Here is a 26,955-nt window from a genome sequence, read left to right as displayed (position 1 = left end):
ATAAAGGGAAGCAAAAGGGGGACATGAGAGAGGTCCTTTTTAAAATAAGAGTCATCCACTGAGGCTGAATGGTTGGAGAGTGAAGGAGATTGCTGTTGCTTTCATGTTCAGCTTGTGGGCTTTGCTTGGGCATCTGGTAGGCCACTGCGGAAAGATAAAAGTTAAAGGTAAAGGACCCCTGGACAGTTACGTCCAGTCAAAGGTGACTATGGGCTTGGAGCGCTCATCTGGCTTTCAGGCCGAGGGAGCCGGCGTTTGTCCACAGACAGCTTTCCAGGCCATGTGGCCAGCATGACTAAACCGCTTCTGGCACAACAGAACACCGTGACAGAAGCCAGAGCGCACGGAAACACTGTTTACCTTCCCGCTGCAGCTGTACCTATTTATCTACTTGCACTGGTGTGCTTTCAAACTGCTAGGTTGGCAGAAGCTGGGACAGAGCAACGGGAGCTCACCCTGTCGTGGGGATTCGAACCGCCAACCTTCTGATCAGCAAGTCCAAGAGGCTCAGTGGTTTTTAGACCACAGCACCACCCGTATCCTCCCACTGGGGAAAACAGGATGCTGGGGTACATAGGCTTTGGGTCTGATCCAGCAAGGCTGCTTTTTTATGTTCAGCCAATATCTGTTGCCGTTGAAAAGCTTACAAACTACTCAACTGGTTTGTATACACAAGAAGTCACTTGAAAGGTCATTGCTGTCTAGGCAATAGTGATGCAACTGGATGTAATGATACTCTTGAGCAAGTGAAGATGACCTTGGGCATTCACAGTAATGGCAGTGGAATGTAGAAGTGACTCCCACGTTTCCTGTTCCTTCATTTCTTGTGTAACGCACCCAATGATTGCTCACGGCGTGAATTGAGAGGGCCTACAGTGACTCCAGGACATCTAAATCCCTCTCCTGATGGAGGGAATGGCTGATCTTGGGTGGGATGCAAATGCCTACTGTCAGTGGAAGCTTTGAAAAGTACCGTACTTTTCGCTCTATAAGACGCACCAGGCCACAAGACGCACCTAGTTTTTGGAGGAGGAAAACAAGGGAAAAAAATATTCTGAATCTCAGAAGCCAGAACAGCAAGAGGGATCGCTGCGCAGTGAAAGCAGCAATCCCTCTTGCTGTTCTGGCTTCTGGGATAGCTGCGCAGCCTGCATTCGCTCCATAAGATGCACACACATTTCCCCTTACTTTTTAGGAGGGGAAAAGTGAGTCTTATAGAGCAAAAAATATGGTAATTTGTGGTGGAGGGAGGGAGGTTAAGGACAACCTCTGGCACAACTTGTGTGGGGAGGAGAGCAGGGATTGTTCCAGCTGGTAAGCTGAAATGCTTGCCCTGAGGGGGCGATTGCTTTAGTAGGACATTGAATTCCTCCCCTGGACTATGAGTTGTTCATGTAAAAGGAAAGCTGCTGCATTTCCCCACAACCTAAAGTTGCCATCAGAACGCCAGAGGTTGTGTTTTAACGCAGAGGCTGAATTTGGGATTAGCCCCACAAGGAGTGTGACGTTAGATCTAGCGCACCTAAAAGAAACCTGTTCTCAAAGCCGCAGAGACCCTGAAGGCAACTGTATTGGTCTTCTCATGTGGAATAAGATCCTTGGCTGGTGCAAATAAATTAATGTACATCACACATACTAAATCTGGTCCATATGCATATCCGTAGAAGATGAAGTGAATGGGTAGCATCATCAGGCTGTTAATGGGTTCTGAGAGCCACCTTTGCTGCGAACCACCATTCTGTACATCTGGGGAAATAACCGCAATTTGCCTGATATGCCAATCATAGAATCATAGACTCATAGAGTTGGAATAGACCACAAGGGCCACCGAGTCCAACCCCCTGCCAAGCAGGAAACACCATCAGAGCACTCCTGACATATGGTTGTCAAGCCTCTGCTTAAAGACCTCCAAAGAAGGAGACTCCACCACACTCCTTGGCAGCAAATTCCACTGTCAAACAGCTCTTACTGTCAGGAAGTTCTTCCTAATGTTTAGGTGGAATCTTCTTTCTTGTAGTTTGGATCCATTGCTCCGTGTCCGCTTCTCTGGAGCAGCAGAAAACAACCTTTCTCCCTCCTCTATATGACATCCTTTTATATATTTGAACATGGCTATCATATCACCCCTTAACCTCCTCTTCTCCAGGCTAAACATGCCCAGCTCCCTTAGCCGTTCCTCATAAGGCATCGTTTCCAGGCCTTTGACCATTTTGGTTGCCCTCCTCTGGACACATTCCAGTTTGTCAGTGTCCTTCTTGAACTGTGGTGCCCAGAACTGGACACAGTACTCCAGGTGAGGTCTGACCAGAGCAGAATACAGTGGCACTATTACTTCCCTTGATCTAGAATAATTGCACTGTCTCAGGTTCAATAATTGCACTGTCTCAGGTTCTGCGCAGCAGTAAGATTCTCATTGTCCCTTTTTGCACATAAGAGTGCTATTTTACAATCATAGGAAGGCAGCCCATTGGTCTTGTCAGTTGAGTGCTGTCGCTGGGAGAGGCAGGGGAAGAGACAATAATATCTGCCGGCTTGGGAAGGAACTCCATATGTTTTGAGTGTCTCTCCAGACACTTCTGTCTGTGTCACTCTGTGTGTGTGTGTGTGTGTGTGTGTGTGCGCGCGCGCGCGCGCGCATGTTAAGAAGGTGACGAATAAATTGCCACTCATTATGCTAGTTCATGTTACAATGAACACATTTAGCGGTTAAAAATAGCCGGCTGTCATGCATCCAGCGCCATCTGGAAAGGAGAAACATTTGGGGTGAATGAAGGATAATTGCTAAAAATTGGTGACTAGGAAGGTGCTTTTGCAGGCTTTGTGGTGATGACTCTGGGTACGTACTGAATAAATCTTGTTGTTGATGACGACTAGCATGTAGATTTACGCAGCATCTCAAGTCAATCATAAATAATGTAGTAAATTTTCCAGATGATGGAAATTCCAGAAATTGCTGCCCACATTGCTGTAGCACATGCAGGTCTTCATTAGCTATGCAGGCATGGCCAAACTTGGCCCTCCAGATGTTTTGGGACTACAACTCCCACCATCCCTAGCTAACAGGGCCAGTGGTCAGGGATGATGGGAATTGTAGTCCCAAAACATCTGGAGGGCCAGATTTGGCCATGCCTGAGCTATAGGAACAGTAAATTTGTGTTGCTCCTCGCCTAGGCTAATGAATGAGCCTCTGCCATCTTCGCTGCATGTTCTTGGGTAAAAAAAACTTTCTGAATGACATCTATATTTTCATGCAACTTGGGAACAATCTCATACATGTAGGTCATTTATTAGCACTGTTTTCACACCACAGAGGCATGGGCCTTCCATCTTCTTAAAAAATACCAGGACCTCCTTTTAATCCCATTTGCACCCATGTTTTTATTTAATTTTTATTTCATTTCTAAAATGTGTATCCCATTTTTTTTTAACTCTCTGCAATCTCAAAGCAGCTAACACTCAAACATAACAACAAAACACTAAAGAATCAATATCCAGTTAGGAACAGTAGCACAACAAGCAGAAATCCATAACATTGACAAAGATGGACCAGAAAGCAGCCGCTGTAAAGCTCTCTTAAAGCAAAGCCATTTAGCAGTCCTTAAACAGCTGCCTCCCTAATCCTTAAAATGTCCCTCTTACACTCCTGAGGTTTGAAAGTAGTTGTGACAGGGAGCAGTTTTTTTCTTATAACATTGCAATAAAAACTGTTGTAAAAGGGGAATTGGGGGAAGGGGGAGGAAATAGTATGCAGGATTTTAAAAAGATGTTCTCTTGCAAAATCCACCAAAATACTGCTTGAGATTGAAAGGACTAACGTGAACAGCCCTTCAGGCCAAAACTCTTTGGGTGGAGGGTCGAGGCATCTCTGTATATAAATTAGTGGGTGGCCCTCTTAGGAACCTAGCAGCAACCTCTGGGCTTGTAGCAATTCAACTTTAATGCTATGATGAAAGTCTGCATTTGTGCATTAAAGGGCATACATACCCTATAAGCAGCCCTGTGATCTTCGGATGAAGGGCAGTATATAAATTTAATAAATAATAATAATCTATCCAAGCTTCGTCGTGCATTTTGCCTCCATTCTACTAATTGGGGATGCAAGAAAGGCATGCATGCAACTCTCCTTCTCTCTGCCCATAGCAAAGCCAGTATCACGAGTTTTTCAGTTGCTGTTGAGGAGTTCCAGCAGCCTGTGTTATTTCCAGCAGCCCTGCAGCAACAAATTAGTCATCCCTAGCACTAATGCATAGAAAGCCAACATGGTGACTTCCAGATGTTGTTGGATTCCCAACTCTCATAATTCCGGGCACCACAATTTTAAGAAGGATGTTGACAAGCTGGAACATGTGCAGAGGAGGGCGGCGACCAAGATGATCAAGGGTCTGGAAGCCAAGCCTTATGAGGAGCGCTTGAAGGAGCTGGGTATGTTTAGCCTGGAAAAGAGGAGCCTGAGAGGAGACAGGATAGCCATCTTCAAATATCTGAAGGGCTGCCACATGGAGGAGGGAGCAGGCTTGTTTTCTCCTGCTCTGGAGGGTAGGACTCGAACCAATGGCTTCAAGTTGCAAGAAAGGAGATTCCGACTAAACCTTTGGAAAAACTTTCTGACGGTAGGAGCAGTTCGGTGGTGGAACAGACTCCCACGAGAGGTGGTGAACTCTCCTTCCTTGGATGTTTTTAAGCAGAGGTTGGATGGCCATCTGTCCTGGATGCTTTAGCAGAGATTCCTGCATTGCAGGGGTTGGACTAGATGACCCTTGGGCCCCTTCCAACTCTTAAGATTCTGTGATAAGCCACAGCTGGCTTGGCCAGTGGCCAAGGATGATGGGAGTTGATGTCTGGAAACCTGCAGAGAGCTCTGTGTGAATATTCTATCTACAGTGGTACCTCTGGTCACAAACTTAATTCTTTCCGGAGGTCTGTACTTAACCTGTAACTGTTCTTAACCTGAGGTACCACTTTAGCTAATGGGGCCTCCCGCTGCTGCTGCCGTGCCGCCACTGCATGATTTCTGTTCTCACCCTGAGATAAAGTTCTTAACCCAAGGTACTACTTCCGGGTTAGCGGAGTCTGTAACCCAAAGTGTTTGTAACCCGAGGTGTTTGTAATCTGAGGTACCACTGTACAGCTACGGAATAAGATAAAACGTTGTTTTGTTTTTTACATTTTTTTAAACCCCGCTTTTCCAGGAACAGCTGTAAACCTACTTTGATGCTTTCTTCTTCTCTCTCTCTCAAAGATATGTTGGGGGGCACCGAACCAGTAAAATAATGAGGTTTGTGGATAAAATCACCAAGTCAAAATACTTCCAGAAAGCAACGGAGACGGAGTTCATCAAAAAAAAGATTGAAGAGGTCTCGAACACTCCACTTTTGCTAACGGTTGAGGTACAAGAATGTAAAGGAACATTAGCAGTTAACATTCCTCCACCTCCCAGTGATCGAATATGGTAAGTGGGAGTCGAGACTTGACTTGAAGCCTTTTCAAGAACTGTGCAATTTATCATTTGTTCCTATGAAGCTACCAGGACAGTGGTTTGATTCTTTCTGTGCGTGCTGTGGAAAGAGCTCCTATTTTGCCATTTGGGTTGCCCCCCCACCCTGCTGCTCCCTTTTTGTTTCTCTCATATGAAAGCAAAGAAGGCTGCATATGTGTGCAGCTGAAGGGTTGGTATGCCATAGGATGTCCCATCTTAAGAACTGGCAAGCATTTTTAAGAAGCATTTTGCAAATCCCAAACGTGCATTGTGCCTGGTACCTGAGTCCTACTCAGAGCAGACCCACCTAAGCGGTCGTGGCTAAGGTCCATTAATTGCAGTGGGTCTACTCTACACCTTAGAGGTCCCAGGCCCTAAGGAAGTTAGATTAGCCTCAACCAGAGCCAGGGCCTTTTCAACACTGGCCCCAACTTGGTGGAACGCTCTGTCTCATGAGACCAGGGCCCTGAGGGATCTGATTTCTTTCCACAGGGCCTGTAAAACAGAGTTGCCTTTGGCTTAGAATCAATTTGATTCCCTCCCCCCATTTCTTTTCCCCCCTCTCCTCCTGTGCTGAGGCTGCATTTTAATGTTTTAATGTTGTATTTTAATCTTGTTTTTAAGTTGTATTTCAATCAACTTGTTTTTATTATTGGTTGAGCCCGGTCTTGGCTGGGGAGGGCGGGGTATAAATAAAATTATTTATTATTATTATTATTATTATTATTATTATTATTATTATTATTACTCTACCTTAGTTGGATGCAACCCTCTGGCTGTATCCAACTTACCCAGGACCGAGTTTAATTGCACACAATTGTGCTTGCTTCAGAGGGGGTATGTATGGCATTTGCTATTCCTACAAACTGGGAGCGGCTAACCTGCAGCCTTCCACAGGAGGACCCTAGTTCCCATTGGCCCCAGACAGCAGAGCCAGCATTTGGGGATGATGGGCGCTGTAGTCTAGGGTAGTCACAGGGTAGCCCTTTCCAACTCTAAAATTCTGTGATTCTATGAGACAGTTTGTTAAGATACACAATCAAACCTTGGTTGTCGAACGTAATCCGTTCTGGAAGCCTGTTCGGCTTCCGAAACATTCGACAACCGAGGCGCGGTTTACGATTGGTTGCAAGTGCTTCTGGCACTCAAGCGGACTTTCAGCTTTCGAAAACCGGAGCATTTACTTCCAGGTTTTCAGCGTTCAGGAGCCAAAACGTTCGAAAACGGAGCCGTTCGGGAGCCGAGGTTTGACTCCACATTTCGCTTCAGACTGCAGATGGGAGGGGTGCTGTCGTAAAAATAAATAAATGTCTAAATCCGTTTTTTAAAGCTTTTCGTAGATTTCTAATATTTGAAAAGCTGGTAAAAGCTAGCAGTTCTATTAGGGCAGAGAAGCACGAGTGTGGGATTGCGGGGGGTTGAGCTACTGTAATCTAGAAATCGAGGAGAATTAGCTTTTCCCAGTTTATGATGAGGCCCATTGCTGGGAAACAAAGTATTGCACAAGATGAGGATCAAGACAGGTGTATCCCTGAACCTTTGACCCTGAATTAGAGCAAGTTTTGGTATTAACACCTCTATTGTTACATCTGTAAATTACTGTTTACTACTAGCAGCAAAGACTGTTTTACTTGGTACAGTGGTGCCTCGCAAGACGAAATTAATTCGTTCCGCGAGTTTTTTCGTCTTGCGATTTTTTTGTCTTGCGAAGCACGGTGTCGGAAAAGTTTTGGAAAAGCTTCAAAAATCACCAAAGTCTTCAAAAACCTCAAAAAAGGCTACCACACCGCGTGCTATGAGTTGCTCCTTGAAGTCAAGTCGCAACTGTATTAACGGTTTTAAGAAAAAGGAAACAAACTTGCAAGACGTTTCCATCTTGCGAAGCAAGCCCGTAGGGAAAATCGTCTTGCGAAGCAACTCAAAAAACCAAAAACCCTTTCGTCTAGCGAGTTTTCCGTCTTGCGAGGCATTCGTCTTGTGAGGTACCACTGTACTGGAATTCAGAAGCAATACAAATTGTTAATGACTCATACCAAGGAAGATTCACAGCTTTGTCGCATTGTAACATAAAGCGAATACACAAGATAACTAGTGTGCTAGCTATATTGTTGGACTTGGACCAGAGAGACATGCGTTTAGATCCCAGTTCAAGTGTGGATGTCTCAATATGTCCTTTAGCAAGTATCTCTTTTGGATTTATCTCCCAGGTTGGTAGTTTATGATAAGAGCGGAAGGAGGAAGGAGAAGATGAATCCGATAAACAAGTAAATGCAGCCATACATTCTTTGTGTTCTGTTCAGGTACGGCTTCCGAAGACCACCCTACCTGGAGCTCAAAGCTAGGCCAAAGCTTGGTGAGAGAGAGGTGACTTTGGTTCATGTGACTGAATGGATAGAGAAAAAATTGGAACAAGAATTCCAGGTATTTTTCTTCAAACCTCTTTTAATTGTGACTGGGGTTTAAGTGTGTCCTTAGATAATTTTGTCCACTTCACAAGGCTTGGTGAGGAAGCATGGGGTGGTTGTTGTTGTTTTTGGTTTTTTTAAAGACTATAAAAATCCAACTGAAATCATAATGCAGAAAACCTGCTTGAAATTATCGCACATTGACTTGGTGCCAGCCACTCAAAACCAGCTCCTGGAGTAAATCTGCAGGGGAAAAATTCCACCTGTAATATTTGTGGTGAAGCAGAAATTATGGGGCCTACATTAGTCCTACTCAGAGTAGGCCCACTGAAATGGATGACATAACTCACTTAGGTCCATTAATTTAAATTGGTCAGCTCAGAGTATTAAACTTAGTTGGACGCAACCTTCTTTTTTTTAAAAAAAAAAGATATTTATTAAGATTTTCAAAGTATTACAAAATGAAAAAAGAAAAATACAAAATAAAAATAGTTAAAAACAATTCCATCTTTCCATTACTTATCTTTCATTTGCTTGTTTCCCGGACCTCCTCACACCTCCCTTTTTTGTATTCCAATTCAATTTGTTAGTTCAGCAAATCCTTTCCCTCTTTGTTTATCCTAGTCTTTAATCTTAAAATATTGTAACATTAAATTTTTACCTGTTAATAATCCATTTTTTCATATTCCTTATAGCATTATAGCTAAAAACCACTTAACTTCTTATCCAACATCATTCTAACATTCATTAATTTTACAGTATTTCTGTAAGTAGACATTAAACTTTTTCCAATCTTCTTCCACCGACTCTTCTCCCTGGTCTCGGATTCTGCCAGTCATTTCCGCCAGTTCCATATAGTCCATCACCTTCATCTGCCATTCTTCCAGGGTGGGTAGAGTTGGACGCAACCTTCTGTCCAAACTTCAGATCAGTGCTGCTTTGGAAATCTGGGTGGGGGGCGCATAAGGGGCTTCTGCAGGCAGCAGAGGGAACCCTTACACACACACACACACACACACACACACACACACACACACACACCAAAAGGTAAATTGCTTCATCAAAATTGTATAGTTCAAATGATAACTTGTCATCTGAAAACTGAAGTAGCTTTGTCATAAATGACTGGTGTTTCAAATCTGTTTCATAGATTAAAATAAAAAGATACTGGGGGTTATGTTTGGTTGCTGTATACCTGTTTAGTATCATACTTGTTAGACCCACCGATAGGATGGTCTGAAATATTCAAAATTCTAGGCAAAAAGCAGCAAGCCTAGATTGTGGCTGCTTAAACCCCCTTCGCGCATTAATGCAGTTACTGGGAAACAGGAGACGGACCAAAATGAAGGGAAATTAGCTTATTTTTGAAGCATATCATTTGCCTGTGTCGTTTGAATTTTCTGATTGGTTTTTTTACACTTTGTAGAAAATTTTTGTCATGCCAAACATGGACGATGTTTATATCCCTCTAATGCACTCAGCCATGGATCCCCGTTCATCTGTGTGTCCTCCGAAAGAATCCGTCACAGAAGCTACTGATCAGCCATGAAATGTGAAGACTGCAGTTTACAGTATTAACAGATTATGTTTTCATGTGGTTTTGGGTTTTTTTAAAAAAAACAGCAACGAACTGTTTAGTAGATTTTGTCCTTGTGCCACATTTTATTTTGCTTTCCGAGGAGGATGGCTTTATGCCCATCGTTGCTCCAGTTTGCCCAAGTGTTGCTCCTATCTCCTTTTCTGAACGTAAATTCCATTTCCTAAACCAGTCTGTGTCTTTGCAGCAGCTGCTGTTGGGCTTCCGACGTTAGCAGTTAACGCGCAGCACCGTTCTGCTGTAAAGGATTAGGAAAATCTCCACCAACTGCAATTGAACCAGGAGCTTTGACGCGAACAGTTGTTGTTCGTGAGCGTGCAATATTGGCAGTGCACACCGAGCATCGATGGCTTGCCTTATGCAGCCGCACGAACCCGTCCTCTATAAGGAACAAATTTGCATAACTGGAATACCTCCCTCTCCCTCCCTCTTTCTCTTTCTCTCTCAGGCAGTTGGAGGTGTAAAATGAACAGATATGTTCTTTCACTTCTGCAGTCCCAATAGCTTGTGTCAAGCAAATTTTGAACTGTTTTCTGGAGTTAAGAATGTAAATTGGATGTATAGGTGATAATTGTGAAATCACTTCATGTGGATTATACATAGTAGCTTATTTTTTCATACAAAATTGTGCTTCTTTTGGAAACAAGTAGCCATATAACACATGCAGACATACAGAAGCGATTAGCGAGGGGGGTCTAGCGATCCAGAAACGAATTAAAAATAAGGCAAAGCCATGAGACCAAACCATAGTAAGCCTTTTATTTAAGTGAGGTACAATCACCGTGGCTTGTGATTCAATACCTGTTGTTGGACATGAACACACGTCGAAATGTCTAATGCTGTCAGTACATGCATGTGTGTACTGAAAATGATTGCAGCTAGCCTGTATGAAGTCATTCAAGTTGATTAAATTTGTCTCACATTCCTGTTGCTGTGTTTCCTCGTGCATACGATGTTCATGGATACAGTATGGTGGATCCACTTTTTTTAAAGAGAGGTCAAATCCTGATGGTAACTCATTTGCCATCATTAACTGTGGGCACCTTTTTAGGCCATCTCGTGAAAATGGAAGCTCAACAGGACTCCAGAGCATTACAACTGATAATGGCCAACACTTAACAACAAATTGCCTTGCTTTTCTTTATTGTCTTTAGACCATACATGCACATTAAATTGGTAACTATTAACACTACATCATAAATGATCGACACCAGTAACGGAGTGTTTCTTGATACTCAATATTGCCAACTACTTATGTCAAGAGAATGTTAAATTTAGTTTACAAAGCAGGTGAGTTATTCAGCTCGCCTCTTAATAGTGTGCTATGCTTTAAGTGGTTTTTAAACTTTTTGTATGTTGTGTTCAGTTACTGTGTATAAAACGTTTCATGATTTGTCATCTCGAAATGAAAACTAATTGAGTGGAGTTTTTTTTTTAAGCACCTTGCCTGAAACATATTTAAAGAAGAAAAAAAAGCATTTAATATATTTAAGTATTCATATTATTTGGACACCTTTATTTTTGTTATGTAAACACCTGTGACCATTCCATTTTGTGTACAGACCCAGCTCTTGTTCTCCGTATGGAAACATTTCCCTTTATGAAGTCTGCATGTCTTCTTCACAGTTATTCCCCCACCCCGCCCATGTGCAATAACAAAAGTCTAAAGACTAGATGCACTAATTAATATGTAAACAGATACCGAGATTTGACACAAGTGACTTCATTGCACTTCATTAATTGGACTATGTGGGTTATTACAATGGGTTTGCTTTGTTCTCTGAAATAAATTTATCCCATGTCAAAGAACTGATTGGGTGTCATTTCTGAAGTCATGAAAGGGGGAGGGGGACATGGGAGGTCCTGTCCAAAAACTGCTGGCTCTCCAGATTTTGTTGCACCTCCGACTCCCAGCAGCCCCAACCAGCATGGTTAGAGATTATGGGAGTTGTGGCATAGCAACAAATGGAAGATTGGTTTCCCACCCCTGGTGGAAACAGCAGCCAGTTGGTTCAGTTATGGATTGCAATTGCCCAGTAGCCATTCCAGTCTGCAGCTTCTCTCCCCTGTTCATGGGTCCAAAGACCAAGGCATCCGTGCAGCCTCAACCAATTATAAACTTGTCAGCAGCAGACAGCAATGCCAGATTGTAGACCATTTCCACCGCTATTTTTCCCAAGCAAAGTAATCCACACTGTTCTATTTATGAATTCTAAATTATTTACCATTTTGAGAACAGCAGCTGTGAACACTGCATGCAGGGCACACATGAATCAAGTTCTCTTTTTTTTTTTTTTTTTGAGACAAGGCCATGAAAGACATTCTTCTTAAGTCTTGGGCCTGTACAGATAAGTGTGTTTCTCCCATGTCCTTTGCTTTATCATTGTGCAGCACTTAGTTTCACAAGAACTTTGGCAAAACAGTAAAGCCCAAGTAGGACTTGCAAGACAGTGTTGAATGCTTCTGTTTGGGATTCCAGCCACTTAGTTAAGATACATGTGCCACTTTCTGTTTCCCCCAATTTGTCAGCAGTCCTTGGGCATTTATCTCCTGGGTTCAGTCTCTGGAGACATTTAAAACTAAGTTATTTACTTGGATTTTTTTAATAGCATATTTACACATATGTATGTCTATGTAATTCCTTAATTCGTACTGAGAAGCTACATGCCCTTGTTCTTATCCTCTTCTAGGATACCATCCTGTTTAGTCCTGCTTTCTAGTCTACAGGTTGTGGCCTGCTCATTCCTAGCATATTATGGAAGAGCTGCATCCAGGGATTTTTCCATAGATTTTTTTGTACTTATATGCCACACTCCCCTACGTAGAGCACTCTCCAACCTGCAGTGTGTACAGAGGTATGTGTACTTTGGAAGTAAAAAAAACAACTTCATGCCAAGCAGTTCGTTGTGCCTAGAATCTACTGATCAGTGCTGCTATTGTTGGCAGCAGTGCAGGCACTTAACAGCCTTCAAATGTAATATATTTGCAATGGCATCTTCCTCAGGAAGCAACACTTAATTTGGCAGTACTAGCAAGATGTGTCTGGCATTGCACTATAGCAATAGGTGCCCCCTGAGCAACTCAGGCCAGAGGCCTGGGAATCTAAGATGCTTGCTGAAGGATCCCTTCGAATAGCGCTGCCAACCCTTGTCATAGCAGTAAGCTACAGCCTACTAGGGCAGTGAGGAATCCTCATGGAAATTTGTTCAGTAGCAGCACTGTCACCTGTGACTCAACAGACAGTTGACATACTATACCAGTGGTGGCGAATCTATGGCTGGAGAGTGGCTGGGGAAACCCAGCCAGATGGGCGGGGTATAAATAATAAATTATTATTATGGTACGCGTGCCAGAGGGCACTCAGGGCCCTCTCTGTGGGCATGCATGCGGTCACCCCAACAGGGCCGTAGCTTCCGTGCTGGGGGTGGATGAGGTTTCAGAAGTGGAGACCCCCGCCTCCACTCCTGCTTGCACACAAGTAGGAGCTGGAGCGGGCAGGTAAGCTGAGGAGTGCCTGGCTGCTTTCAGGTGGTGCAGGGGCTCTCAGCTGCAACTTCCGGGCTGATCTGATGCGGAGGTGTGGGCTCCTTTAAACCTCTCCCTTGAGGGGAGCACAGCCGCAAACCCCTCAATGGAAAGTGTGACAGAGCCTGCTGGGCAGCCCCAATACGGCTCCTGTTCCTGTGAAGCAGCAACGCTGCCTAGCGGAGCAGCCTGATCCAACTCCTACTTGCCTGCAAGCTGGAGTTGGGCGTGGGGCGGGTTGAGACATCCCTTGCCTGCTCAGTTGCCAGCCCAGCCTTGCTCAGCACCGGAGGAGGGCGTGGTTGCTGTTGTGGAGGCAGAGGGACCCAGCACTGGAGGGTGGCAGGTGCCTGCTCTTTTGCCGCCCAGTCCTCCTTTCCTCACTAGGAAAACGGAAGTGTGGCACTCAGAACTGAAGTTATACACAGAACAGAGCACGTCCGGCTTCCGAAAAAAGTTCCAAAACCAGAACACTCATTTCTGGGTTTGAAGTGTTCGGGTTCCAAGTAATTCAAGAACTAAGCTGTTCAAAAAGGTACGACTGTATTTATTTTTCGAAATTTAACTGTATTTATGGCATTTATCCCCCCCCCCCCCGGTGATTTTCTTAAGTCAAAATGAGAGTGCTCCCAAACATATATTTTAGAAAAAACACAGTGTTATACCATAAAATTATATATCAAAGGAAAGGTAATTTAATGAAGATTTTAATGCAGTAACTTTCATGGATTATTTATTACAACAGCAGTCATAAAGACGAAACACGCACACAGAAAAAATGAGATATACAGCTTAAATTCCCGTGTTGGCACTTTTGAGTTGCAGTTTGGGCCCTTTGGTCTCTAAAAGGTTCGCCATCACTGCACTATACAAAGTACAGCCTCCATATGTGTGGTTGGCAGATCTAGTAAAAATCCAGTTTGCAAACTTGGCTTTTGGCTACTTTCAGCTAGATTTAGGCACAGGGGGCCCTTAATAGGATGTATCTCTTAAGGGACATTTAGTCAATGCCAGATTTCATAGCCCAATTATGAGTCATATAGCACGCACTCTCAATAACCAATACCAAACCAAGAGTGACTCCACTACATTCGTACCTTGGATCCCAAACGCCCTGGATCTCGGGACGTTTTGGCTCCCAAACGCCACAAACCTAGAGGCAAGAGTTCCAGTTTGTGAATGTTCTTTTGGAACCCGAATGTCCAACGGGGCTTCTGATAGGCTGCAGGAGTTTCTGGCGTTAAAACATTTTGGAAGTCAAACGGACTTCCAAAACAGATTCCGTTCGACTTCCAAGGTATGACTGTACATCAGGACTGCCTGTGGCCCATATAATCCAGACTGGCATTTACTTAATTAATGCCCCAAGTTTTTAATGAGGATTAAAAAATATATATTATTCATGCCAAACAAATTGCATCTTTCAGGAAATGTAGTTAATTTTTAAACCTTCACTGTAGGCTCCTGAAAGGGATGGTATGAGAACCATTGTTTTGTCATGAATGCCTTGTTCATTACACTTTCCAGGCATGGGGAGGATTCAAAGTTCTAGAATTTATTACACAAATTCTGTGTTGTTAGTCTGGACATGTATTGTCCTAAGCCTCTGCCCAAATGGAAGCCTCTAACATTCCCAGAAACATTTTTTGTTGGGGTGTGTGTGTCACATAAAACAAAAATGACACTATTCAAAAGAGGTAGCAGTGGACTCCAGGGGCATAATATTCAGGTCAAATAAACCAAAGGCAAGCTGAAACCCAGTAAGTTCTGGTATACAATGCCAACTGTCTACGGTATTTGCAACCCTTGATGCAGTTCCAGATTGCAGTATTTAATCATCAGATGAAATGTAACTTGCCCTTAAAAGAATCACTCAGATTTCAGCTGAGCAGCACCAGTTATAAGCAAGTCCTTTACTTTTGCACTGTAGCGTAGCCGGTGAGGCCATGGAATTGGCCATGCACCAGTTCAAAGGCAGTGCTTCAAAGTCAACAGAGAAAAGAGCCACACAATAGTTTTTCATTTTATTATTTTATTTTAAAAGAGTGCATCCCCACAGCAGCTTTAGTCGAAGAGCAACGGCTCCTTCGTGTAGTTTTCTTTCCACGAGGAAAAGGAAGACACTAGCCTGCAAAAAAAGAAAAGAAAAAAGAAAAGGCATAGAGTTTAGACTGAGGAATGACAACATGGAACAATTTTGTTCCCGTGCAGCACACAGTCTGCATGCCTGCTCTCCTTTTGCAACAGCGCACAGGTGTGCGGCAAATAGTGCCAGCCAGATTGCTGCAAGATAATCATCACAGCCAAGCCAGTCATTCCATAAGCAATGTAATTCTCTTAATTATGGCTGAAAGGAGATTTAATCTTTGATCACAACTTTTTTAAAAACAAGAATGGTTCTTCATAATATTGCAAGCATAAACAAACAAGAGCAAAGATAAAAGTCCAGTCACTGCCATTGCCATCCTCTTGCCAGTTACAACTGGTAAGCAGTAATGAATATATTTGCTTGTGGAAACATAGCCACTAAAGCCGAGGAGCATTATTCTGTCTCCCACTTGTGAATGCATCTTATACGGCAGCATAAAGATGCTACCTGCAGGGTAGCACAACCTGCCTTTTATAATTTTATGCTGGAGGCTCAGATTCTATGTCTCGTCATCTGCATCAGCAGTCTAACACGCCAAGAAAGAAATCATCACAGCAGCCAGCATTAGACAGTCAGGAGTGTTCCCTTTCTCAATGGCTACTTTCTCCAGTTAAAGAGAAGAAAAAACCCAGCCGCATTTCACAGGATTTAGGACTGCCTAGAGTCATCAAAAGCACAAAAGTCCACGCACATTTGTTCTGGAGAGCCTAAAGTCCACCACCAGTTCCACCCTTGGCAGTAGATGCTCTATGAGCACAACTCCCTCCAGCTATATTCAGCCAGTCTGAGCAGAGCATCGCCTATATAAACGAAACTGAGAGCATGGGGGAGAGATAATACTTTTACGCCACCATGTTAAGCAATAGCGAGCAATTAAAAGTGTTGGGATCATTTTGCAAAATATACACTAAGGTGGCCTATACAGCAGCCTAACGGGGGCGCAGTTTTATAATTCGGTATCCTATATTCTTAAGGTCCCCCTGCACGTTGGACGTCCTTCCACTTTTAGCCACTAGGCCCTGCTCAAAAGCACGCAAAACGTTTCCCTGCCCTTTTTCGCCGTGATGGCACGTGCTTTTTTGGGAACAAAGTTCCAAAACCGACGGGTGCCTGCGAGCAGAAGAAAATCCACGGCAATCGTTATTCCCAATTACTGAGCGTATAAATATAAGGATTTTTTGCGTGCGCTAAGAACCCCCCCCCCCGATCCGCACTGTACCGGACATTATTCCGTTCTGCTTTCCTGGTCCTGCGGGTGACGCGTGGTGCTGATGCTGCAAAGTTTTTATTTCAATTTTACCGGGGAGTAAAGCCCCGCGGATCTCCATAGGGCAGCAACCGGCCCAGAAGAAATGTCCCGAATTTGCCCTTGCTGTCTCCTCGCCTGCACAGGACGGCTTCCCGAGACCGCTCTTTGCTTCCTCCGACCACGCAGGGTCCTCGTTTCTTTCCCCTCCCCACGTAAATCCCTTCTCAAAATAAGGATCAGCCGCACTCACCTTCCCCAGCTCCCCGTCCTTGCAGCGAAAAGGCCGGAGCCGCTTTCTCCAGCTCTATTTATGCCCATTGTGACGCGCCAAGACCCGCCCCTTCCCGTCAGAAGCCGCGTGGGATGCGGAGGAGGTGGCGAGGTGAAAGTACATCGCTAATGCGCAAAGCGTTTTGTTTCGGCCTCTTGGGGGCGCCGGGATTGGGGCCGCTTATTCTTTACGGCCGCTTGAAGCCTTGCAGCCTAAAAGAGATCGGCTGCAGGCGGTGTTGTGCACCCTGTAAACCCTGTTTAATTTACTCTTGAGTAATGGATTGGGCTGCCGAGTTAGGGTTGCCATGTGGCGCACGACCCAATATGAAATAAGCAGTATATCTTTCCGTTTTCCCACGTCCATCATTTCCCACTTGGTGGTTGTTGTTTTAATTGCTTTTTATTTATTTGCACCGTTGTTGTTTTCAAGAGAGAATCTACATTGTTGTGGTTCTCCGAAGCCGTTAACTAAATATGGAGTGAGTCGGGGTAATTTGCGCAAGTTTTGAAGCGTTGTTGCCTTGGCTGCTTTTTAAGCGCGGCTCCAGATTTATTTTATTTCACTTGCCTCCAGCAAATGCTTCTACCCGCTAGAGGACACTAATTGCTCGTTTTAAAAACGGGTAGGTGGAGTTAGGAAGAGAGTAGAGTATTCCTCGTTTCCCCCTGGAAAACATCCCTTGCGGGAGTTGAGCTAAGAGAAATAAATATGTTTAAGTCCCCTAGCAGAAAATAATCAAATGAGTAGGAGATGCTTAATTCATTTTATCTTTATTGCAGATGCTTTTGGGAAGACAACACCAAAGCAGTATTCCAGCAAGGAACTGGCTAAATCAAGAGTTCCATTAACATTTAAAATATAAAAAATAAGGAATTTTTTTAATAAAAAAAATATAAAAAATAAATATTATAGAAAATAATAAGGAAAGAAGAGGCAGAAATTGCTTCAGGAACTCTGTTTGGCAGAGCCCCTGCTTGTGCAGTTTCATTTTTATTTTTTACTTGCCCTTGGACACAACCCTCAACATGTTTTTGTCACATTTTAGGCAGTTTTGCTAAATTCCAGCGAAACCAGAGGAATTGTTTTCACTTGCTGCAATGACTTGGAGTGGTTCCACAGCAAATGATTAGCTAATGTCGCATTCAGACCAATGCTTTCCTTTTAAAACCTGGTTTGTGGTTACTTCCCTCACTTGATTTCCATCGCAATTGCAGTGCTAGTCTCCCAACTGCGGATTGTTAAGCTTCATTATCATGTGGCCCCAAAATTCCGGATCCCCCAAAACTGTTGCCAAAGTTTTAGTGCTGTTTTGTGCTGTGAACCCTGTGTTTCGTGCTGCTCCCCCCCCCCAACCAATTGACACAACAAATGCCCCAAAAATCCAGCCTTGTCCAATTGACTCCAAACAGGTGCCGAAGTTTAGTGCTCGTTTTGTGCTAAAACCTGGGCTAAAGTGGGCTAAGCAGACTGAAGTAGGACAAAGTGGGTCAAGGAAACTTGAGGGGACTTGAAGGGCCTGAAGTGGGCCGAGGAGACTTGGGGTCCCCAAAGTTGGCCAATGGGAGTTGAGGGAACTTGAGGGGCTCCTCCTCCACCCTTTAGTCTTTTCTTCTAGAAATTTTTGGTACTTCTGCAAACCTGAGGGTTATCGCAAGACTCCCTCATCCGCATCTTTTGATGCCTCTCTTCTGGCTATATAAGTGATGGCATGTGTTATGTACTGAGTTGAATAGGATCCAAAATGCAGCAGTCTGATTGGTCCGCAGGAGCCACCCAATCCAGCTCCAGGTGGAAGTGAATCCGCAACCTGATTGGCCTACAGGAGAATCCCGGAATTAGCCAATCATGTGGGGCCCATTGTGTAAATAATGTATATAAAGCAGACACTTTGGAGGGATTGGCATTTCTCACTACTATGAGCTGAATAAAGAGCATGAAATCCACACTCGACTCCAAGTATATTTCAGCTTGGTACACAGAAAATTGAATAAGAATTAGAAGACAGGCTTTGATTTTGAACAGAGCACCATTTGCCTTGCAACTCCTATTAATTATAACATCAGCAAATGATATCTAACAAGGGCTAATGAGTACAGCATAAAAATATAGATGCAAGTTAGGAGCGCTCAGGAAAATCATTTGCTAAGCAGCATTCGTTCATTCACAGAGGTCAAATCTCTCCTTTAATCTCCATTATGTTTGTTCAAGAACCTTTAGAACTGATGAACAGTTAATGGAAATGCATGGTTTCTCTTATTACTACAACTGAAGTTCACCTAGGGACTGGAGGGGTCATGGTGACTTTCTCTCTCTAAACCCGCCTGCCAAGATGCAAAACAAACACATCTCTCATTGGACTAGTCTGCAGGTTAAAATTGCCAGGGAACTCAGACAAGCTTTTGTCCCGCTCTCACTGACCTTTAGACATTTTAGCAGCATGGACTGGGCCCTCCATTTTGTCAAGTACGGTTCTTTCTGGAACTTTCAGAATTGCTGCCCTGTTGAGTTTTAATGCTACACACTTCTGCTTCCATTGCTGTTAATTTACCTTTCTGTAAAATCATATAAAGTCTGAAAGATCCATATGGTAAGTGATTAACAGTTCCAACATAAATATTCTAAGCAGGAAAGTTGGTGGTCTTTTTAGCCTACTCTGCCCCTGCCTATTCACAACAGCATGTGCTAGAGTACCATTATTTCCCATTAGGCATCATTATCATCAAATGCTATGAGGTCTTTGGCACTGTACTCAAGATTTTTGGCAGCCTTGAGACATCAATAATGTCAAATATTCCTCCCCCTACATATCCAACAATACTGTAGATATTTTGTCCTGCACAACAACCCTTCCAACCTGTGGCCTCTTTCTCGCTGAGATGGTTAACATGTCTTGACCCAACTACTTTTGACAGGTCTATCTCCTGTCTTCAGAAAATGAGGTGGTCAGGAAAAAGCCTAGGCTGCAGAACACTTAAACCAAAACCTAGTTTTGTAGGAACCTAGGGAGCTCAAGTAGAACAGCTCTGACACAGGCTTATTTATTTGTTCAGTTTATATCTATACCCCTGCGACACATCTAAATGGCAGGGCTGCCTATGGCGCGAGATCATGAAAATCATTTGGTTACAGAGTGGGAAAACCATATTAAAATAGGTGTAAAGTCTACATCTACACACCTTCAAGCATATATCAGACCCTCCCAAGTGTCCCTTTTTCCAGGGACGTCCCTGATTTAGAGAAGCCTTCCCAGTTTCTGATTTGATCCTGGAATGGGAGAAATGTCGGAGGGTATGGAGTTATCCGACCCCCGGAGCCGTCTGAAGGCAATCCTGTATAGGGACGGGAATGTTTAATTATGTTTTTTATGTGTGTCGGAAGCCGCCCGAAGTGGCTGGGGCCACTCAGTCCGATGGGCGGGGCATAAACAGCCAAATTACTATTATGGAATGGGACGTCCTTACAGTACTTCCCTCGGGGAAACAAGTCGGAGGGCATGATCTATATGCGACACACACGCGCGCACTGTGTGTCTCCCTCCCTGCCAGGCATATTGCCAGCAGGGAAAAGGCGGGGAAGCCGCTGAAGGCCGGCCCTCCTCTTTCTGGTCTCTCCGTTTCATAAAGCCGAGGGTTTCCTCGCGCAGGGCTTTGGAGGCGCCTCCTGAGTGCCAGCCGGTGCCAGTCCCCCGGCAACCCCCGACGGCCTCGGCCCGACCCTCCGCGCGCCTCTCCATCCCGTCCTCCTTTGACGCGGAAGGCAGAGCGAGGCGAGGCTCCGCCTCCGGAGGAGGAAGGCCGGACACGCCGCAGTCGGGGGCGGCCCGAGAGGCTGCCGAGCCGGGCGGGCGCTGCGCCGGGGCCCGGGAGCGGCGTCGAGAGAGCCATGGCGCGTCGGGAACGTGTGGCGGCGGCGTCCAGTGGGCTTCTCCTCCGCCTGGCCGCTCTGTGGCTGCTGCTCTGGCTGGGACCCCGGGTAAGGGCGCACGGCTGGGGTTCTCCGCTTTCCCGGGGGCGAGGGGGCGAAGCTGCGCGGTGGTGGGTTGGGGTTGAGGGGAGAGGCGGAGAGGGGCGTTCCGAAAAGGCTTCCTAGCTTCTTCTCGCCCTTTCACGGGCATGGTGGGGGGCCCAAACATAACCCAGGGGGGCGCAAAGCGGGGTTCAGGTACTTTCTGCGTCGGGGAGAGATGCGGGGAAACTCGGGCGCTAAAACCCCCTGCCGCTGCTGGCGCCCCCTAGAGCGCAGAAGGGAGGGCAAATTATGGGGATATTTGCCCCACCTGCGCTCCCAGAGTTCGCCCGCGTTGCAGGTGAGGTGGGCAGAGGATGTGGGAACTGCCCTTCGGGGTTACTGTTTGGAAACCGAGTCTGTATTATTATGACGATTGAATATTTTCCTCGTTTAACGAAAGCACAGGCATTGCCTCATTCTCCGGGTGGCGTTTTCTGCCGATTAGTTTCATTTGCCGTGAGACGTTGGTGTTATGGGGTTGGGAAGAAAACAGTGGGGGGAGACGGGGTGTGTGGCAAAGCTGATGTTCTTTTACTTCGTATATGTGTGGGGTTTTTGTGTTGGAGTTACTTGGATAGGTCCTCTTTCTACCCGCTTGTTATGTTTCATTGGAAGTGAGAGGCTGTGGGGAGGGGTGTGGTCGATTTCTTCGGAACCAATTCTTTAAGGATGGGCACTTGTTGGAAGCAGAGCAGCACCTGGGCGTTCGGCTTTGAAGTATGGTGGCATCCTGTGGCCTGTTCCTCTGCCTTTTCTAGTGGGCACCTGTATGCCACATGGAACTCCCTTTCTCCAGAGCCTCCTCAGGGGGGCATGAGGGACCCCTTATATCGGGAGGCCGGCTCGGGAGGCCAAACGCCTCTACCTGCCGTGCCACATGGAGGATTTGGGGTCACAGGTGAGTAAGAGATGCCCCAGACATCTCGCCATCTTTGGCATTGGAGTCAATGTTGCTGGAAGACGATGATCTCTGGGGAGAGTTGCCCTGCTCATCTTCTTCCATTGGAGGCTGGCATGCTTTTTCTAGGGGTTCCTTTCAAGTCTAGGGGGTCTGTTGCCATTTAGGGGTGAAGTCAGATAATTTTCACCACATTGGCGCTCTCTGGATTTGCTGTGCAGTAATGACTTGAGCTCCATGGAAAGTGGCTTGTCGGATTATTCGACATGGGGAACTGGATTTTGCCATGTTTCTGAAGCCCCGTGGATCTCTCCATGGGCCCAACTTCTCAAATTAACATAGGAAACTGAAAACTTATGAGTGACTTGTGCTGCTGCTGTTCTCAATTCTAGAAACATGTGGGCAAAACTCCTTTTGGTGAATTCAGATGAAGGTGCACATTTGCATCAAAACAGAAAACACTACCAGTGTTTTTATTGTTGTAGAAGACTGCTCAGTTGAATGCACTCGAGTAATTGCTGGTTTCAGTATTTGTCACACCTGACTATAGAGACATTATCATCATTTTTTTCTGCATCTTATTTTCTACGGTTACAAACTATTTTTGGTTGACCAATAACTGAACCAAAGTATAATTTTTTTGCAGCATAAGTTGCTTTTCAGTCTTAACTGGAGTACCGGCTGTGTGAACAATACCTCCAGCACTATATTAATATTTAGGGATAGAAGTACTATAATAAGGACACATCTTTTTCATCTGTAGTGACAGGATAGTAACAGAAATGACTGGTTCTGATCAAAGAACTGTCAAAAAAGGTGAGAAGTTACAAAGTGGCTATTTTTGCATTATCATTTTTTTAAATACAGCTGTTTGCTAATTTTCATTTGGTCTTTACTGCTCTATAGAATCAACAGGCATGCAACATTTCTCGCTTGTGGGGTTGTCCCACCTAACTGTCCATCCTGCAGTCGGAAAAAAACTAACACTGAAACTGTTTTCAAAGTCTCTCTTGAAGCTTGTTAGGCCTTCATCCTCACGTGTATATTCAGCCATTATTGCACTGTAGCCAGCACATGTTGCAGTGAAAGGGTTATTACTCAAGAACCTCTTCTTGAACTATCTGGCTTACTCCAGGGTTGTTTTATATAGCTGCAGAGATAATATGGGAAGTTGGAAAGAGCATCTGGTTTCCAGCTGAGCTTGGTTTTGTTGACTAGTAATGTAGACTAAGGCTGTGTGTTCAAAGTACCGGTTTTTTATTTATTTACTGCATTTATGTTCCACCTTTTTTCCTCCAAGGAGCTCAAGGTAGTGTAAATGGTTCTCCTCCTCACTTAATCCCAACAGCAACTCTGAGCTGCATGGCCAGGTGGGAATTTAAACCCGGGTCTCCCAGGTTCTAGTCTGACACTTTAACCACTATTTTAACTTTTAATCCAGCTCCAGCATGCTCCCACCCCCAGCTTTTGAATCCGTTTATACGTGACGCAACATTCCCCACAACAATGTCAAACTATTGTGTGGTTTCTTGAGAAATATTGCTGTTTGATGCGTTTCCCCTTAAACCTGGCTTCAATCCGAAAGGTGAATTTAAGCCACGATCACTTCACAATGAAGCTGGAAGTGTGTACCTTGGAGACAGCCATTGCACATATGTGGATGGCAGCTTAATTAGGAGTTTTGGGGGGGAGTTACAGTGGTGGGGAATCCGAACAGGTAACATGCATTGAGTGAAGACCTCGCTGCCCCCCTCTCTAGTGTGTATAACAGCATGGGGATGTAGGGGGCGCTGTGGTCTAAACCACTGAGCCTCTTGGGCTTGCTGATCGGAAGGTCGGTGGTTCGAATCCCCACAATGGGGTGAGCTCCCGTTCCTCTGTCCCAGCTCCTGCCAACCTGGCAGTTCGAAAGCACGCCAGTGCAAGTAGATAAATAGGTATAGCGGTTTAGTCATGCTGGCCACAGGACCCGGAAAACTGTCTGTGGACAAACGCCGGCTCCCTCGGCCTGAAAGCGAGTTGAGTGCCGCAACCCCGTAGTCGCATTTCACTGGACTTAACCGTCCAGGGGTCCTTTACCTTTACCTTATAACAGCATGTAAATGCGACTTGCAAGGGAGTGGTCTGCAGGGAAATGACCTTGCTGCCTTTTAAGCCGCTAATATATACCTAGTGTAAGATTATTTCAAATTATTATAGGGGTTCCCCCGCAGTACTGCTCTGCACATGTCTAGAGATAGCACGTTCATATGTTTAAAATCTGTTGATAAAATGACACTGTTTTATGAGATTCAAACTAAGAAGCATAGTGGTGTATTTCATAAGACCATTTTTGATATAGAAGTGTACTAAAAAGAAGTTATGTGCATCTTTTTTCAGGTTGGTATGGTAGCAACTAGTTGTATTAGAGTCTCGTTTTCAGTCTTCCTGCTTATAATGACATAATTAGGAAACCCAGTCTTGGAATATGGGTTATATTCACATTCAGGAGAGGAACTTTTAAGGTCAGGTTTTTTTTATAAAAAAATGCAGCATTCTTTTGTACTGGTGTACATGTATGATATTATGAGTGAGGTAAGAGAGGCTAAATTATTATAGTTCTTATTCACCCCCTTCCTCTTTCAAAATAATCATGCTTAACAGAGTGTTGCCATAATATTTGTAATACCAAGGATTTTCAAAACAAGGACTTCAAATTGGGAAAAAATATCTAAAATCATACTTGGGTTTCACCTTTTCTCCTTTTTAAATCCTTGCATTGAATTGTTGTTGTTAATAATTCACCTGAAGACCTACAACATTAAAAACACAATATTAAAACCAACTTACAGTCACAAATATAAGGTGGGTCCTAAAAATATTACGCTAATTTTCTTGCTTTTTTTATTTGTGTTGCGGACAATGAATTAAATGAACATTGATCAAACTTGATGCATTTCTAGCATTACTGAGGGAAAAAAATAAGAGCTAGTTGTGCTTTCTTGAAGTAAAAAAAAAAAGTAGCGGAATCAAATTGTCCTGTCTTGTCTTAAAAATCATACTGTTGTCTCTTGAGACAGGAATTATTGAGAGTTAGCCCTGAACCCTTTGAATGGGCATTGTTGAGAAAGCCTGGAAGCAGTAGGGTATGTTAGAGTGCTATTTTTTGCAGTCAAAGCCACAGCACCCGGCAAGGGATTGTACCAAAGGGTGCTATTTATCTTGTATATTTTCACTGAATTTGTGCAGAGAATAGTGCCAGAATGTGCAGTGTGCACCCTCCGAAAGGGCCAAACTTGGGATATTCTAAAACTCGTCTGGTTCACCTTTGTAGTATGCATAATATAAAAAATTATTAATTTGGGGGGGAAAGCTTAAGGTAAAAAAAAGTATACATTATTAAAGGATGGAATTCACACACAGCCAGCCAGCATTGTTATAGCAGATGGGTTGGAATGGGCGTACTACCAGGTCATGGCCTGATCTAAGGTGGGTCTCAGCAGCAGTACTCCCACTTCACAAATATATGGTATTTATTTGACCCCATATGGATGTTTGGTTTAAAAAATGGTTCCTAGTGTAGTGGGCCTGAACAGGGGAGACCTGACTTCAAATCCTTGTCCAACCAGGAATGTCACTGGGTGTGAACTGTCTCTAAGCACAAGGATAAATGGGGCAAACGCCATGTAGGCCTTGTAGGCCTTCATGAACTCCATGTAAAATAGCAGAATACAAATGGAATAAATAAGTGCAACTAATATTCAGTGGGGCTGAAAAAATACAGGTAATGTATTAGAATTGTTTGATTTATTGTAGACCAAAAGTAACTTCAGTTATATTTTTGCTTTTACTTGAAAAGTGTGGTTTCCCCCCCTGCTTCCTTTTAAATAGAAATAATAATGCAGAAATAACAGCTCCCTCTACTCCATTAAACATGCTTTAGTGACTTGTTTTCTAAAACCTATGCATGCTATCAGGCTGTAACCTAGCAATGTAATTAGAGCACTTGCTGACAAAATAAGCTCAATGAATCATAGGGCATATATGATGATCATGCTAGTTGCTTGTGTTATTGTGCGGAAGCTCTCTCAAATGTTTTGCCTTCCCATATGTCCAGCGATAAGTTGCCAGGAACACGATACAGTATATGTTTCATCGGCCCACTGAAACATGTATTGCTCTGGTCTCGTCAAAGTTAAATGAGGCAGGATTCAGTAAAATATTTGCAAGTGTGACTTGTACAGTCTGACCCTACATTCTGTTCCAGATAATAAGATATTGGGGCACACAAAGAAAGCCAGATGAAGGTTTAGATTAGGAGTTAATACATTTAGCATTTTACTTTCTTCATTGCATTTAATTACAGGACTGATTCAGGCAATATTTCCTCCTCAAAACAGCAGCCTGGGAGGGGGTCTTGCGCTGTTATGCCTCCCTCATCTGCCCCTCCTTTTTTCCTTCACTTGCTGACTGGAGAAATGAATTACTACGCTTAGGATGCCCAAAGTGGATACGAACATAGGCTCTCACGGATTTTGTTAGATTAATATGTTGTAGGCCTCCGTCCGTCTCAAGAGACAACGGAGTGAGCCTCCAGGGATGTAGCCAAACTGCTGTGTTAGCAGCGTCGCAGTGACCTCCCTGGGGCGCAAGCCTGGGCAGTGTATATGGAGGTTCTGGGTTACTCAGATGATACCCCACGCCCGGCCTTGCTGATGTGGTCCAAAGGAAATTGGAGCAATACATTTGGCACCAGCTTGACTGCAGGAGTTACTGGAAGGAGGCACTAAGAAAACAGATTTCATCACTCAGGGTCAGGGAGGTCCCATGTTAAAATAAATTCTGGATCTCTCGGTTTGGTCATTCAGCTCTCTGGGAAGTGGGAAGACTTGATTCTGCATATAATTAACAACATTTTCATCTCATTAATAGGAGGTCACATTAAGTAGACAAGCTGGCAGAATATCTCTCAACTCTGATATTGAAATCGTAGTCTGAAATATTTCTTTTTCTTTTTTATATTGCCTTCTGGTTTGTAAGCATTGAATTCTAAAGGATAAGAGGTAGGAAATATTTCAAAAAAAAATTTAGACATGCCAGATTCTGAGATGGTTGTTGTGTAGTAAACAGTGCATTGTTGAATAGTTCATTACAACTGCCAGTGTATTCTAAATTGCAGAACAGGTACCAAAGCTGCCTCAAATTTGTTATAGCCTTTATAAATAACCTTTAAAGCTTCTGCTTTCACTTGCACACCAGTGACCAACAGCAAGCTAGTTACACCTGTTGAAACCAATATGGTACATTAGTCGTGATTTGTCATTCATTTTAAGAGGATTTAGGTAAGACTTAGGTCTTTTCTAAACAGTCAGCAAAGTAAGATGGTAGAGTTCTG

At 44.1% G+C, this 26,955-nt stretch overlaps 2 protein-coding genes, 1 long non-coding RNA gene and 2 other non-coding genes across 9 annotated transcripts in view; 2 read left to right on the top strand and 3 right to left on the bottom strand.

The window, feature by feature from the left end:
- Positions 1-11,287, top strand: part of TEX2 (testis expressed 2) — a 97,348-nt gene extending 86,061 nt beyond the window's left edge. For all 5 annotated transcript variants that reach the window (XM_028712711.2, XM_028712721.2, XM_028712729.2 and 2 more), the window contains 3 exons: positions 5,240-5,449; positions 7,777-7,897; positions 9,308-11,287. In XM_028712711.2, coding sequence (XP_028568544.2) covers positions 5,240-5,449; positions 7,777-7,897; positions 9,308-9,430 — 454 coding nt within the window. In that variant the 3' untranslated portion in view covers positions 9,431-11,287. The remainder of the gene's footprint in view (positions 1-5,239; positions 5,450-7,776; positions 7,898-9,307) is intronic.
- A 3,103-nt stretch (positions 11,288-14,390) lies between these two features.
- LOC144326899 (uncharacterized) lies at positions 14,391-16,957 on the bottom strand. The gene is made up of 2 exons (XR_013391786.1): positions 16,372-16,957; positions 14,391-15,131 (listed from the first exon to the last, which is right to left on the bottom strand). It is a non-coding gene; the product is annotated as an uncharacterized LOC144326899 (long non-coding RNA).
- Positions 14,849-14,986, bottom strand: LOC114593114 (small nucleolar RNA SNORA50). The gene has a single exon (XR_003705608.2). It is a non-coding gene; the product is annotated as a small nucleolar RNA SNORA50 (small nucleolar RNA).
- Positions 15,643-15,708, bottom strand: LOC114593113 (small nucleolar RNA SNORD104). Its single transcript, XR_003705607.2, has one exon. It is a non-coding gene; the product is annotated as a small nucleolar RNA SNORD104 (small nucleolar RNA).
- Positions 16,958-20,237: 3,280 nt separating the features above from the next.
- The window catches only part of ERN1 (endoplasmic reticulum to nucleus signaling 1), a 61,080-nt gene continuing 54,362 nt past the window's right edge, over positions 20,238-26,955 (top strand). The window contains exon 1 of the mRNA XM_028712672.2: positions 20,238-20,647. Coding sequence (XP_028568505.2) covers positions 20,558-20,647 — 90 coding nt within the window. The 5' untranslated portion in view covers positions 20,238-20,557. The remainder of the gene's footprint in view (positions 20,648-26,955) is intronic.

Source organism: Podarcis muralis, chromosome 2 (assembly GCF_964188315.1).
Source record: "Podarcis muralis chromosome 2, rPodMur119.hap1.1, whole genome shotgun sequence".
Lineage (NCBI taxonomy): Eukaryota > Metazoa > Chordata > Lepidosauria > Squamata > Lacertidae > Podarcis > Podarcis muralis.
The sequence above is the reverse complement of the archived record's forward strand: the minus strand, read 5'-3'. Positions and strand labels throughout refer to the sequence as shown.